Source organism: Solea solea, chromosome 1 (assembly GCF_958295425.1).
Source record: "Solea solea chromosome 1, fSolSol10.1, whole genome shotgun sequence".
Classification (NCBI taxonomy): domain Eukaryota; kingdom Metazoa; phylum Chordata; class Actinopteri; order Pleuronectiformes; family Soleidae; genus Solea; species Solea solea.
In genome coordinates, this window is record NC_081134.1 from 35,252,920 (window position 1) to 35,267,346 (window position 14,427).

At 42.4% G+C, this 14,427-nt stretch overlaps 1 protein-coding gene across 1 annotated transcript; it reads right to left on the reverse strand.

Moving 5' to 3' along the window:
- Positions 1-180: 180 nt before the first annotated feature.
- Positions 181-13,830, reverse strand: mrc1a (mannose receptor, C type 1a). Its single transcript, XM_058644100.1, has 30 exons — positions 13,662-13,830; positions 13,163-13,564; positions 12,199-12,372; positions 11,534-11,689; positions 11,340-11,453; positions 10,415-10,555; positions 10,137-10,319; positions 9,405-9,562; positions 9,202-9,318; positions 8,991-9,106; positions 8,717-8,865; positions 7,666-7,865; positions 7,456-7,571; positions 7,289-7,370; positions 7,049-7,193; positions 6,911-6,949; positions 6,505-6,668; positions 5,790-5,854; positions 5,574-5,674; positions 5,250-5,389; positions 4,949-5,057; positions 4,694-4,866; positions 3,380-3,485; positions 3,070-3,302; positions 2,181-2,346; positions 1,922-2,074; positions 1,718-1,834; positions 1,429-1,587; positions 1,113-1,145; positions 181-712 (listed from the first exon to the last, which is right to left on the reverse strand). Exons 1-30 carry the CDS (start codon positions 13,729-13,731, stop codon positions 480-482), a joined length of 4,314 nt encoding a protein of 1,437 aa, XP_058500083.1. The 5' UTR covers positions 13,732-13,830; the 3' UTR covers positions 181-479.
- Between the last annotated feature and the right edge of the window lie 597 nt (positions 13,831-14,427).

Genomic DNA, 14,427 nt, shown 5'->3' on the forward strand with positions numbered 1-14,427 from the left:
CTTTGATGTTCAACTTCTCAGCTTTCAGAAACCGTTGGAATTTCGTGTCATGTAGTTACGGTAATGCAAAGTGCGCTTGTGCAAACGCTTGGTGTTAAAGGGTTAAAACCCTGCTTCATTTCTGTCCGTCCGTGATGTGATTGGTTTTGCAGAAGAAAAAGTGGCAAATCACAATTTAGGTGTGTGTATGTCTTTCTTTTTTTATTATTATTATTATTGTTGAGAATCTATTTACAACAATGTAGTTTGACAAACAGCTCATGGATAAAAAATAACAAACAAACTGCAGTAAATGCAAATGTTCATAGTTATGTTGATTGGTAAATCTGTACACATTTCATGAATCATGTTATTTTTTTTAATATTTCTTCACTGTAATTTGCTTAGTGCAGCGCCATATTTGGCAATTATTTTGATTCAGTTCCCAGGAAAAATCACATCTGCTCCACCGTGCTGTTTACCACTGATCCCGTGTCCGTCTACGCGTGTTCGTTTTGTTCTATGTTGTCCACCAGACCCTTGGTGTCCACAGCCGCTCGGATGGGGTTGTTGAAATATAAATTGTTGTCAAAGTTGAATTGTCCAATGGCGGGCATGGGTATCCGGTTACGGAAGAGCAGGAAGGCCCCGAGTCCGCCGATGGCGATCACAACTATCACAAAAGTCACAGTGATACCAGCAGAACCGTGCGACGCCTCACTTATGATGTGTGCTATGGAAGGAGAGGAAAAAAATAACACACATATGGACATTTCACCAGTGACAAAGTTTCACATTTAACCCTTAGAGCACAGAGCATTTAGGCTGCTTTTTCCCATTACTATGCTAAAATGTATACACAGAGGCTATAAGAATGTGCAATATAGCGTCTTATATCCCTTTTTTTCAGCACAACCTATAGCAGTCTGATGAAAAAGACTTTTTTCTTCATTTTCACTAACTTTATAAACACACCTGAAAAAAAAGTCTATTTTGTGACTTATGCACAATTATCCCTACTAATAAAAATATGTGATATAAAGTTAATCATAGCTTTGACTCAACAACACATAAAAAAAAAGAAAGGAAAAAAAGCATTTTGTTAAGCCCGCACATGTGATTAAATAACTTACCAACAGGTTGAGGCTTTTCTGTCGGCGGAATAACTGAAAAAAATGACAAGTCTTAATATTAGTCACTCTTGAAACAATTAATTCCAGTGTGTAAGATCTAGGATTGAAGATTGATTTGTAAAAATGGAATAAACAAGTTATAAGTATAGACATATAAGTGTAATCATATATGTCTATACATATACAAGTACAAACAAACACCAAAGAAGAAAATTTGTTACAATGTGCAGTCTCACTATGAGATGTCACTCATTCTTACATACTGGAGCTTTAAAAAAGGTAAAAACAAAAAAACCCCACAGCTGCTCAAACTTACTTTTCTGTATTTTGCAGATGTAAGACTTGTATCTGCTGCAGCTGCTTGTGCTCCACTTTCCACTCTCAGAATTTATGTCCACACACGACTCTGACTTCTGCATCCCCTCTTTCCAGTTGGTGTAGTCCACGACGCTGTTGTCGATCCACATCCACTCACCTGAAACAACAAAAAGGCTCACCTCACAAAGCAGCCCACTCATAATCCACCGAGTAGATTGTTTTTAAAGTGTATATGTTCAAATATTTGCATTTTAATATTCCCAAAATAAAACGTAAACCATGTTCACCTTCGTGCGTCTTATACAGGCCCGTCCAGAAGGATTTGGCGACATCGTGCAGAAGCTCCAGATTCTGTTGTATGAACAGACCCTCTTGAGGGTCCTCTATACTCACCAGGGACGCACCTAATGAATGCAGCCACAGTAGCACGCTGTCAGATTTGCTATGAATCCAAATCATAAACTTATCAGTCAACATTCTTCATAACATACCCATTTTTAAGCATTCGACCGAGGCATGGGCCCAGTTGTCCAGAACCGAGCCGAGGAATGAATAGCAGTGGCCTCTGAAAGGTATCCAGGTCCTACGCTTCTTTGTTTCCGGACAGTTGCCGGGAAGCTGCGGGGGATCGGTGGGAGCGATGTCTGAAAGAGGGACAAGAGATGAGCGGCGTCCTCATCTCCAGCATCTGCTCCGTCACCATTGGTTTGTGTTGTGTTACAAGAGAGGAACCCGTGGGGTTTGACTGACCTTGTGACCTCTTGCAGAGAGAGTAGTAGGTGTCGGTGCAGGGTGCAGTCTTCCACTTTCTATCCACGTCCATATACACACAGCCGTAATTGTGTTTAGGCTCATCTGTGCCCCACTGTGTGTACGACAGCATCCAGTTATCCACCCACTTGTAGCGACCGCCAGTCTGTGGACGGGACACCGCCGCTCGCGTTAACACAGAGCCGGAACGATGATTCTCTTGTGGCGCTTTTCCATGATACAGTTCTAGCACGACTCTACTCAGGTTTGGAATCAGTCACGTCGATTTCCATTCCTATAGGACCTCCTCAACATGGGCGGGGTCGTCATAGCACGGCTGCACAAGACTATTGTTTTATACACGACACAAACACACAAACTAGTGGCGGTCGAATCCTTTGTTTTCGGTTTAACTGAATCATTAGAATCAGTCAATTAAAAAGATTCCGTCAGTAGGGCAGGTACTAAAAACAGCAACAGGTACCAGGTACTATCACTAAAGGAATAGCCAAGAAAAAAACAGAGTCGTGTGGAGTCAAACCGTGTAGTGATAGAACTGTATAACGGAAAAGCACCATTAGTTTAAAGATACAATTTGTGAGAATTAGTGACATCTAATGGTAAAACTGATGAGAAGAACACCCCTGTTCACCCCTCCTCTCTTTATCAGGGAACTACACATACCAGAATGGATGCAAACACTCTCTCACCACTCTCTCTGCCATTTTCCTCCTATTTTCTTGAAAGTCTCCATAATGCACGGCAGCTGCCTGCTGTACTTAAATAAAAGGCCCTTTTTTATGGTTAGTGAACCTTCATAAATGTCCCATACTGGAGCTTTAACGTCTCATTTCTATCAGTGTTGCAGAACATCTCGTGGGTCCTTTACCACATTGCTGTTGAGGCCGATCCACACAGGCTCAGTGTGTTTGTCCATCTGCAAGCTGACGTAGGCCTGAGTGACGGGGTTCAGCACACTGGCCAGATCTGCATCGTCCGCTTGGCACTGTCTCCTCGCTTCGTCCCATCTCATCTTCTGGGTCACCAGTTTGAAGGAGTCGTTGCCAAACTTGCTGAAAGCCTTCGGCGACACGGTGGTGGGCGGGACTACGATCTGAGGGTCTTTGTAAGCAGGACATAGCGATTATGAGTTGCAGTCATAAAGGCTGAGTAATGTCCAGTGTTGAAATGCCACCTACCGATATTTCTTTTACAGATGAAGCCTTTTTTGGCGTTGCAGTCGTCCACTTTCCAAAGTCCTTTGTGTTTGGGGATGCTACCCACCATGATCACACAGTCATACAGCTGTCAGACAGAAAAAGACAGTCAGTGAGCTTACAAATGTGATGAAACATCATTTTTTTGGAAAGTTATATTATGGGAATACAGTATTTAATTAAGTAGTAGCTTAGTTATAACAATGGAAATGTGTCAGGGACATCAGAGAGGATGACTTTTTACTTTATCATAGGGTAACTAATAATTCTGATTCCGATACAGTACAGTAGAAATAAGATGGTGTTAATATTAATACTCTTCTTTAATATACCAAAATTATTGAAAAAACCTCAGTTTGCACACTGCCATTAATTTATATCTGCCAATATTTATCGATAGATCCATAATGACCTTTGGAGCATGATTTTAATAAAGTAATAGAGGAGAAAACAAGATTTTGACCAATCACAGGGCAGCTCTTAGTCGGAGAGAGCTCTCCTATTGGCTGCTGTGCTTTTGTTAGGCAGCTGCACATAAAAGGTTACTTTTCCGGCACTGGCAACAAGATGATAAACACAATATAATGTGTGTATTTAATCCTAATCTGAGACTAACTCTGCCCGATGCCTGATTCTGAAAAGAGCTGAGAGTGAGAGGGGTGGCGATCCTGCGTACTGCAGCTTTAAATCCCTGTACAGTATTTGCTGTGTAGCACAGGCAAATGATAATGATTGCACATAGTATGTATTTAAATGAATATAAGTAATTTAATAATAAGTATTGTAAATGTATGAGGTAAAGATAAACAAGGTATTCTTGGTTGCAGTAATTTCACTCGCGCTGTTGCAGGAAGCACGCAAATCAGCGTCTTTGTCACCAGAGAGTTGGAAAATGGAAAATGGAAAAATGCCTGTACATAGTTTCCATTTTTTGCACATTGACAGACAAAGGAAATATTAAGAGGCTCTAAAAAATGTTATTGGAAATATGTGTTATATGTGTTAACTGCCAGATATTGGAAGCTATTCTGGGGAAAAACGGGCGAAAGCACTTGGATTAAGATGGAGCGGGATAAGGTGATTCTAACTAGTATTTATTTAATTAATGTATTTCACTCTGATCACATGCCCTGGTCCAATTTTACCGCCAGAGGAAGCTCGCGTACCATTGGTGGCACACGTATCAGAGTTTGAGAACCATGGATCTAGTCCATTAGCAAAAAACCCGTGAGATAATTCACTTTAATCTATGTGTACAAGAGGCTGAAGGAAAACATATATAGATGCTGGAATAACCTCATCCTCATCGCGTCTGGCATAGTCAGGCATCGACATTGGGTGTCTCTTGGCCCAGTTGGTGAATGTAACGCCTTTGCCGTCCGTCCACACAAAGTGCATCTCCCAGCTGATGTCGCTCAAGCCGATCCAGACGTCTTCTTCGTATTTTATCAACTGTGATGTCAGGAAAGCTTAAAAGGAGGGAAAACGATTACTCCCAATCTCCCGCCACAATGGAAAGTGGCATGTAGACAAACTCTTCGTATCACTCACTTTGCTCTCTGGTATTGGCTATAGAAACCAGATTTCCTCCCTGGTTTATGCAGGACGTCCTGGCTCTCAGCCAGTCCTGGTTTTTATTCCCCACAACAAATTTGTAGCACTGTGTAAACAAGATGACTGTGAGGTGAGCGTTAGAATAATGCATCAGCAGATAACCAGTGTCACTTCAAGCCTGGACATAATGTGGGAACTCATTTACAGGTTTAAGGACATCGGAAAGACCCATGAAAGATAAGGACGTTACGAGTGTCAGCATTGTTTTGTAAGAATCCGTGTTGAACACAGTAATTACCTTTCCTTGGAACGCAACCCACTCTGGTGCACATCCTCCCTGAGGAACAGTAGTGGGGGCCATCGTTGCGTTAATAAAATTGCTGCTTCTTTTGCAAACAGAGGGACTCTCGTGGCCACAGTTGAGATCATTCCAGCGCCCTGTATGTGCAAAGACAATTTAACCCTTAGAACACAGAGCATTGGCTGCTTTTTTCCGTTGCTATGTTTAAACGTATAGTATACAGAGCAAATGTCCATGGGTGCAAGTCAACAAATTACAAAACAGACTGAATGGAAAATGGATATTTACCAAATCAACACAGTGTCCTTGCTTTAAACTCACCCGTGCCCTGGTACATAGACACACAGTTTTCATCGTTGTTGGCAAAGTTGGGCTCATTTCTTTCCCACGCGGTGAAAGTGACAGGAGTGTTGTCCAGCCAGCTGAAAGTGGAAGCATATAAATAAATAACGCACGCACATCATAAACGATCACGGCCATCCTAAATGTCAAAAACCTGGATTTGATGAATGGAGAATGAGACAGTGTTTGATTTACCTGAATGATTTATCCAAATTCACTATCATGCCAATGAAGTACTGGTCATCTGGGCCTTTTCTTATCTGTTGTAAAAAGACAAGTGTTGACAAGAAGTTGCAACAATACACGACATGCTGCCTTTTTAACAAATAAATCACCACTGAATTTTATATGGTTGGTTGTCGCTTAACCAGAGGACGAAAATGCATGTGCTGCTTTTTACTATCAAGGCCTTGTTTGGTGAACTTCCTGTGTATGTTTCTAGCCTCTTGTCGTACCGCATCAGGTGTATCATACGACTTTCAAAACACAATTTCCCTGCAGATGCTGCCTTCTTTAAACACATTCAAAGGTGTTTTATGGACCCTCATGAACGAAACACGTTGTTTTACATTTAACCTTTGGGAGGGGTTTCGGATTAAGGGTCTTGTCTTGGTCTCTCTTTTAATAACCTCATTTTAACTTTCATATATCTGTTGTGAGTTTTATATCTGAAATTGTCTTGTCTCTTTAACTATTTTTTTACAGCCTAAGTGTTAATATCTTAGTATATTGTAATTTTCTTTTTTGGTAATGCATGTTTAATACTTATTATCTTTATCTTTACTGTCTTGCTGCTGTAACAATGCAAATTTCCCCACTGTGGGACAAATAAAGGAGTATGTTATCTTTTCTTATCTTATCTTATCTTGACCAGGATAATAATCTACACACGGTAAACACAGTGTCAAACCTCTCTCCAGATGAACTTCCTCTCGCTCTCTGCTGTGATGACTGCGAGGTCGCCAAAGTTTTTTTTGCAGTACGCCCGGGCAGCTTCCATCGACAGGCTCTCGGTGTTGACGAAGTACTGTGTGTCATTGAAGATGATCCAGCCGTCTTCTGTCTTGTTGTATACTGTAAATGGAGCAAAGCACTGACAAGGCGTCCCCACAAGTACAAGATTTAAGGATAAATTCACATTTGTATGATACACAGTTGAATAGTATTTTTCTCCCACATGACCAGCTAACCCTAATGACCACACAGGACTGGACACTCATTGGCCCCCAGGTCGTTTGAGTTTGAGACCCCCGGGGTTAAGAAGAGGAGTGCAACTTAATTCACCTCGGAAAGGAAACAGTGCTGCTGAAACTTACCTGGTGTTAAGTTACCAGGCTCAGGTTTGGGCGTCACACCTGAAAATACATGAATCATGAACCACATGAGACACCGGGGTCAAAGCTCTAATGTAGCGCCACATAACTCATTGAGATAAAATGGCTCTTCTGTGTTACCTTTGCTTATCTGGCAGATCCAGTTCTTGGCGTTCTCACAGTCCACGTCGTTCCAGCGCTTTGTGTAGTAGATCAGGAATTCTGTACAGTGTTCATTTTCATTGGCATTGTTTGGTTCTCCATAAATCCAGTCCTCATAGTCATTCTAGAGCACAGTTGTCGGAGAGAAACATCATGAAGCCACGATTGAGAATGAGAGCGTGGGAAGAGTTGAGTCATCAGAATAAAGTTCTTACGTACAGCGGAACCATCAGTCCAGACAAAACCCTGACTGGTATCCAGGTTGTTGAAGCCAATCCAAAACGCTTCAGAAAAGGAAAACCTTTAAGACAGCAGGAAACACTGATACTGACTACATGAAAGGTTGATTAATATGACTGAAAATGTGGTGTAGTGAGTGAACATACTGTGCATTTTCTAGGTCCTGCGCACTGTGGATGCTCATCAGGTCCCCACCAATGGACTTGCAAAAGGCAAGTGCTTCATGCCAAGTCTTCCGCTGTGACAAATCTTTTTTGTAAATCTTTTAATGAACGGAAAAGGAAACGAAAATGTGTCAGTCTTAATGTATTAAACACAGCCCAAATGTTGCACATGAGTTGAGTTTGTCCTCCTACCTTGTAACACACGTTCCTGGTCGCTGCAGGGGTCCAGCCAGACTCACAGTTCAGGGTGGGCGTGGTGGGCGGAACCGTTGTCACCTGTGCACCCTCGGCACCTTTCTTGCAGATATATTTCTCCTTGCTGCCGCAGCTGATAACATCCCATAATCCGGCCATAGCCCCAGTTGTCATGGCAACACATCCTTGGTGTCTGTCTTTTATGAAACACAGAAAGAGAAATGCTGGAGGGGAAAAACTCCTAAAACTTGTGACAACAAGTCACCGTGAAGTGCACCGCGTACTTATTTTGTCACGCCACTCATTTTCAAGACATTTGAAAATTGAAAACGGCAAGTGTACCACAGATAACTGGTGTTTAATCCAGCAAGCATAGTATGTTATTACTCGGCCAATCCAGTTAACAAAGAAATGTATAGGTTTAACCCTTTAACACCGAGTGCATGGCAGACGACGCGTTCACACAAGCGCACTTTGCATTACCGCAATTACGCAGTGGTTTTTGCTATCGGAAAAATCCCAACTGTTTCTGAAAGCTGAGAAGTTGCACTTCCAAGTCAACATGTGATTATTACAGTCATTTCACTCGCACTGTTGCAGGAAGCCGGCGAATCAGCATCATTCAATTCAGAGAGGAAAGAGTTGTACATAGCTGTACATAGTTTCCATTTGTTGGCCTGCTTTTGGAAATTGAGACAAAGACTCAAACAAATGTTATTTCAAATATGTTTCATATTGTTCAAATTCAACACGCAAAATCTGGTGTTTTTTTCTGAATAAAACCTTTGTTTTTTTCTTCATTTTAAATTGTTAATACAGTATTTTAAAAAAAATAGTGTAAGTTATTCTGCAAAAATGGGCACTTACTCACAGGACATTTTCTGGTCCTTTTATGGTTAAAACAAGCAACAACAAAAAAATGTCCAGACGGACATTTTGAGGCTTAGGTGTTGAGGGGTTAAAAAACAATATTAGTGCTGCAGTAGATAAAATGGAATACATTAAAAGAAAACAATGTACTGTTCAACAGGAGGGGAGTGTGCTGTACCTGGCATTCCCACGTTGAAATGAGTGAATGTGACCCTTCTTCTGGTGTTCCATTTGAACGTGCTTACATCAACTGTGTTGGACAAACCGAGCCAGAAATACTTCTCTGGTCTCAAACCCATCAAACTGACCAGGAAGGCGTTCTCATACCTGCATGTAAACAGAGTGTAGTCGCCTCACTTAGCAGTGCAAGTTCCTCTCATGTTTACAAGATTCCACAGTGAGTATACAAATGTAGCGTTCCTGCACTTGACGCGACATAAACAAACACATACCTGTCCGGCACGTCCACAAGAAAAGCACCATTTTCGGAGCACGCTTGCGTGGCGTCGGCAAAGGTTTTTGCCTCAGCTCCAATGTTGTAACAGTATGATCCAAATCTGATTGAGCCCTAGAGATGGTTAAAAAAAAAAAAAGTCTTCATCTAATCTGGAGACTTTGTTGTATAATCCCATTTCAATAAAACAAAGAAATATCCCCACTCACTAGCTTGCATCCAGGGTTGGCTTCCTCCTGAACACCTTCAGGTGGTTTAATGGAGGCCTTCTGCTGACAGATGTACCCGTACGTTTTTTCACACATGTGATCTGACCACTTCCCGTCCTGCGTGAGCACATAATGCATGACAATGGGGAAAGAGAGCAATGCATATGGTCATAGAAAAGTCTTTGGTGAGCGTTTATTGTCACCTTTCCTCTCATGAGGACACAATCTTCCTGGAGGTTGGTGGCATGAGACGGCTCGCCAGTTTGCCAACGGGTGAAGGTGACTTGGGAACGATCGGACCATTCGAAGAGCATCTGGTTCCTCTGATCGTTCAAGCCAATCCAGAGCATGTCGGTCGGCACTAAGGGTTTTAGACAACAAATGCAATGCAGATGTTAGATCTCTTTGCTTTTCAATAGCACACATTGTCAAAGTGTTTACATTTTGTATAGATTAAACAACCACATGCTTCTGACATTCAATTTAAATATCATTAAAAAAGGGCTACATGTAGTTGACACTGCACCGAGCTGAAGAACGTGTCAGATCCTTCAAATTCTACCAAAAGCCTTTGCACGGATCAATTCTGAGGCTGCGTGCTGTGTCTCCTCAGAGCAGTGGAAGTACATGAAATCCTTTGCAGGAGCATGTTTTGTGAGGCACTGTAAAATATGTATGTATTTTTAAATAAATGTTCTTTTCTATCACACTGATAGAAACTGAGCAATTGTCATCAATCCATCGATCAACCAATCATTCAATGATACATCAGTGCTATGAGTTGGGATTGTTTATCTGTATCCACCTGCTTCCTGTCTTTATGCAACTCTAACCTCTTCCACCTTCACTGTATTTATTACTAGTCACCAATTTGATGTTACACAGTATGACATCTGCTTATATTTCTTAGAAACAATGACTTATTGTACACTTACAGTATCCAACTTGTGATATGATGAAGCTCTGCTCTTCTATGTTGTGTATGCTGGCCAGGTCTCCTCCCTCTCTGTGACACGCGGCCAAAGCGTCCCTCCACATCTTCTTACTCCTCTCCAGGTAATAGCACTTACCGGCGTAAGGGACCCAGTGACTGGGGCAGAAGGTGGGCTGACCTTTGCCTGTTGGTAGAAATGACAATGTCAATGGAAACTCACTTTAAAAAAAAAACAAAAAAAAACAAACTGGATGGTTTTGAAGCATGATGTATTTTTACTTGGTGGTGGGGGCAGAGTGGCGATGCTTCCTTTGCGGCAAATGTAACCCAGTTTCTTGGTGCAAGCACTGCTCTCCCATTTTGAGGCTTTTGCAGCATTTAGTGTTGCACAGGTGAGTCCAGGTTCTGATGACGGATGACCTGTAGGGAACATAGACGATACATTATTTCAGTTTGATTAAGACAAAACGCTCACGACTGTCGAGGCATTATCTTTAAAATGTAAACAAATCCGTTACTACTGTCAAATGGCTCTCTTTGCATGTCTTGATGTCATTTTATCTCAAGAACAGATTGAGGCGACAACATTGCACAATTAAAGCGAGACGGCCGCAAAGAGGTTGGAGTATGACTGGAAACACAAAGAAGAGCTTCAGGAGTGAATTCTACAACCCGGTTGTTCAGCAGTTTGATGGAATAAACACTTCTTCTTGCCCCCACCCGCCCCTGTGCTGCAGATGTATGCACAGAAACGCTTGAAAGAGCCCATTTTCAGATAAGATTTCTCCTCACAAAGACCAAACAGAGGCAGAATAGTAACATCCCCAACAAATAGTCAGAGTTTCTTTTCCTTTGGTTTGTTTGTCATGTCTTTTCACCAACTCTCCTTCAGTTCAGATCCTGCCTTCCACTCCGACCATGTGATCTATTCATCCCCCTCACCTGGTGTTTCTCTGCCCTTTGTCTCACCTGCAGATCATTTGCTTATTAGTCCTTATTTATTTGTATATACAGTATCTGCCAGATATTGTTCTGTATTCCAAGCTCTCCAGCCACCAGTAGGCTTGTTCAGTCTTCCTTATCTGAACGTTTTATTATTATTTAGTTGTGACTCTGGATTTTTGCAGAAACTGTGCAAAACTGGAACCAGTTGGATCAGTTTGATCGTAGTATCTTTGGGTTCTTCTCCGCCAGTGTTACGTACCTGGGGCCCAGTTCAGATATCTAAATGGGTTTCCATTGCTCCACTGCCATCCGCTCTCAAAATCCAAGGAGTTCAGTCCAATCCACAGAGATGTTCCGTAAGTGTTGGTCAACCCTGTGTCAACACATGCATTGTTAACCAGCGCATAATCACATCACAGAATATGAGTCGCAGATACAAGGTCTACTTTGCACCTGAAATGTACGCCTGCTCGTGTAGCTCTACAATGCTGAGGAGGTCGCCCCCCTGCTGCTGGCAGCTCTTCCTGGCCTGATGCCACGTCAACGCTGACATTGCGTTCCTCTGATACTGAACCCCGGTGACTGGGTCAGTGTCCCAACCTGAGGTTACTGGATTATAGCAGAGATTATAAAAAGATAAAATAAAATGCTTATGATTGTAGAAATTAGTGACTGAGCAACATCGAGGGAAAGACAATGATGAGAAAAGGAAAACAAGGACAGTGCTGTTGTGCCAACTGATAAGAGGAAGTGTGTTGTTCTGCTGGGCAAGAGGAGGGTGGGGGTTAGGGACTTGTCAGCACTGTCCTCTTTAATGAAATCACTTACCAAACATTGCAGGAGAAAAAAAACTAAATAATGATAGTTTGTTATGTTCAATCATGCCTTGCTGCAAAAAGACTGGGGTCAACGACCCGGTTGGAACAAGGGCCTTTCTGCATGGAGTTTGTATGTGTGGGTTTTATCAAATTGATAAAAGGTGTGAATGTGAGAGTGGATGAGACCGGCCTTTCAACCCTATGTCACCTGGGATTGGGACAACACGACCCTCATGTGGAGGATAAAGTAGTAGACAATGGATGGATGTTCGATCTATAAGGTTGGTCGTGTGCCCTTACCTTGGGTGGGACAAAACCCCCACTTCTTTGTTTTGTCGTAATCTGTCTCCGTCCCACACCACAGCTGTCCATCTGGTCGGCCCTCCTTGGTGCAGTCGGCGTACCACTTGCCACTGAACTTAAAAGGAAACTGACATGGGCCGCCAAAGGTGTTGCCCCCTAATGTGAAAATTTCTGAGGAGACAGAGCAGGACAAGTGAGTTCAATCATGTAATCATGACACCAAGACCTCTGACTGGCAGGTGCAGTTGAGGTGTTAGACAGTTGGGACTCAGCCACCTTCTTCCACACCAGTCCTAGAGCTATATGAACATCACTGTGTCCATGTTATTGGGTGAAAGACAAAGCACACTGTGGTCTAAAATTCCATTGCAGAGCTGAATATTAACTGGAACTATCAAACATCTCACTGGAGAGAACTGCTTGGCGAGAAGCAGTTAGGAGAAGACACTTTAAGCCATTTATCACGTGTTAACTTGTTCATAGCTCGCTTTATCTTAAAAAGACACCATACTACAAGTAAAATCATTATATTGTCCTAAATTGTCCACTAACCAGGCTTCAGATTTGGCAGGACCCATTGGTGCCCTGACAAAGTCAATAACAAGCAATGAAAAGTCTTTATTGTCACTTTGTTACTGCACCAAAATGAAAAAGTTATGACCAAAGTTGCTAGTTGTACAATGTGCTCTGGACCAAGGACAAAACATACAAATAAATATGGATGAGGGACCCTTTGGAACACCTCTCCAAGTTAAAGCAGATTCAAGGTTTGACACTGTCGATAAAGGTTCTCAGTCATCCAGGTCATAGTCTTCTTCAGTAGTCTGCTGTCTGCGACTGGACTTGTTCAAGTTTCGTCTTCAACTCCACTCCAAAAAGTCCAGTCACCGACAGCCGACTACTGAGGAAAAAGGCTTGATACACTTGTAGACATGATAATCTGTAGACCTGGGATACCTACCCTGAAACCCCTTTGAACAAAGGTCACCCCGAGTACCAAATATCCTCCAGCGACTCCATTCCGCTGATCCTTTGTAGATCATCATGTTCCTCTCATTTCGATTGCCCCAGTTCAGATGGAGGTCCTGGCCTTTTAGGCCAAAGAGAGTCTCGTTCTTGCACTCCCAGTGCTGAAGATCACTTTTCTCGTCACACTCAAAGAGGACAACTTTCACCCAGTCTTTTATCTCCGTGGCTGCCAGGCAGAGCTTGAGGGACAAACTGAGGATGCGCGACTGGGACGCCCAGCGAAACTGCTGCTCTATGACATGGGGATCGCAAGGTGCCACAGTGATTGAGGTGGCACTCTCCACCTTAACACACTTGTTGTGATTCTCATTGAAAATCAAGAAGGAGCCACTGTCTGGAGGAGAAAAGAGCATCTCATATAATTTCACACCATTTTTTTTACCAAATCACACAAATTTGAGCCAAGTTTCATGTATTTTTGGAGTACGTACCTATGTCAGCAGTAATGCAGAGGACTTGCAGGAGACAGAGGATCACCACCAAATTTGAACAGGGTAACATTATCCTTGATGTGTAGTTTGCACTCAGCGGTGGAAGAGGTGGTGTGAGAGTTTCCCATTCATGAGAGAGGAGTTCTGCAGTGTGCTAAGGTGTGTGACATGGAGCAACATGAACACAGGGACATGGCACTGCCCCCCCCCACCCCACCCCACCCCAATCATAGTGATGGACATCCTGTCACATGGTTGTTTAACATTGGTCAAACGACAGCAATTTCCCACAACTGCCACATTATCTTTTTTCATTCTGCAGAGGATGAAGCAAGAAGAAGGGAGCACCAATCATAACACCTCACTGTGATGAATAACAACCAAAAAAAAAATCCTAATTTAAAATGAAACACACTGTATCAGCTATTTCACAAACATCCACAGAATTAAGGGGGAAGTAAGAAATAGAATAATGAAATGCAACTCACATTCAAGACAATAGATGTAGTTTTAATAAATCAAAAGCAGAAGTGGCACTGATTGATGCATTTTGAGAATCGATGTATCTGAGCTGATTGTGTGTGTGTTTTTTTTAATCTATTATAAATAGACCTCCAGTTGGTGCTAAATATGTGCTGATGTCATTTAACAAGACTAAATGAAGCCGTTTGAGGTGTCACAACATCGAAATGAATCACATCTGGTAACGAATGCCCTGGTTTGCAAATGAGGATTAAATGGCATCTGCAGCAGCTTTGCTGATGCG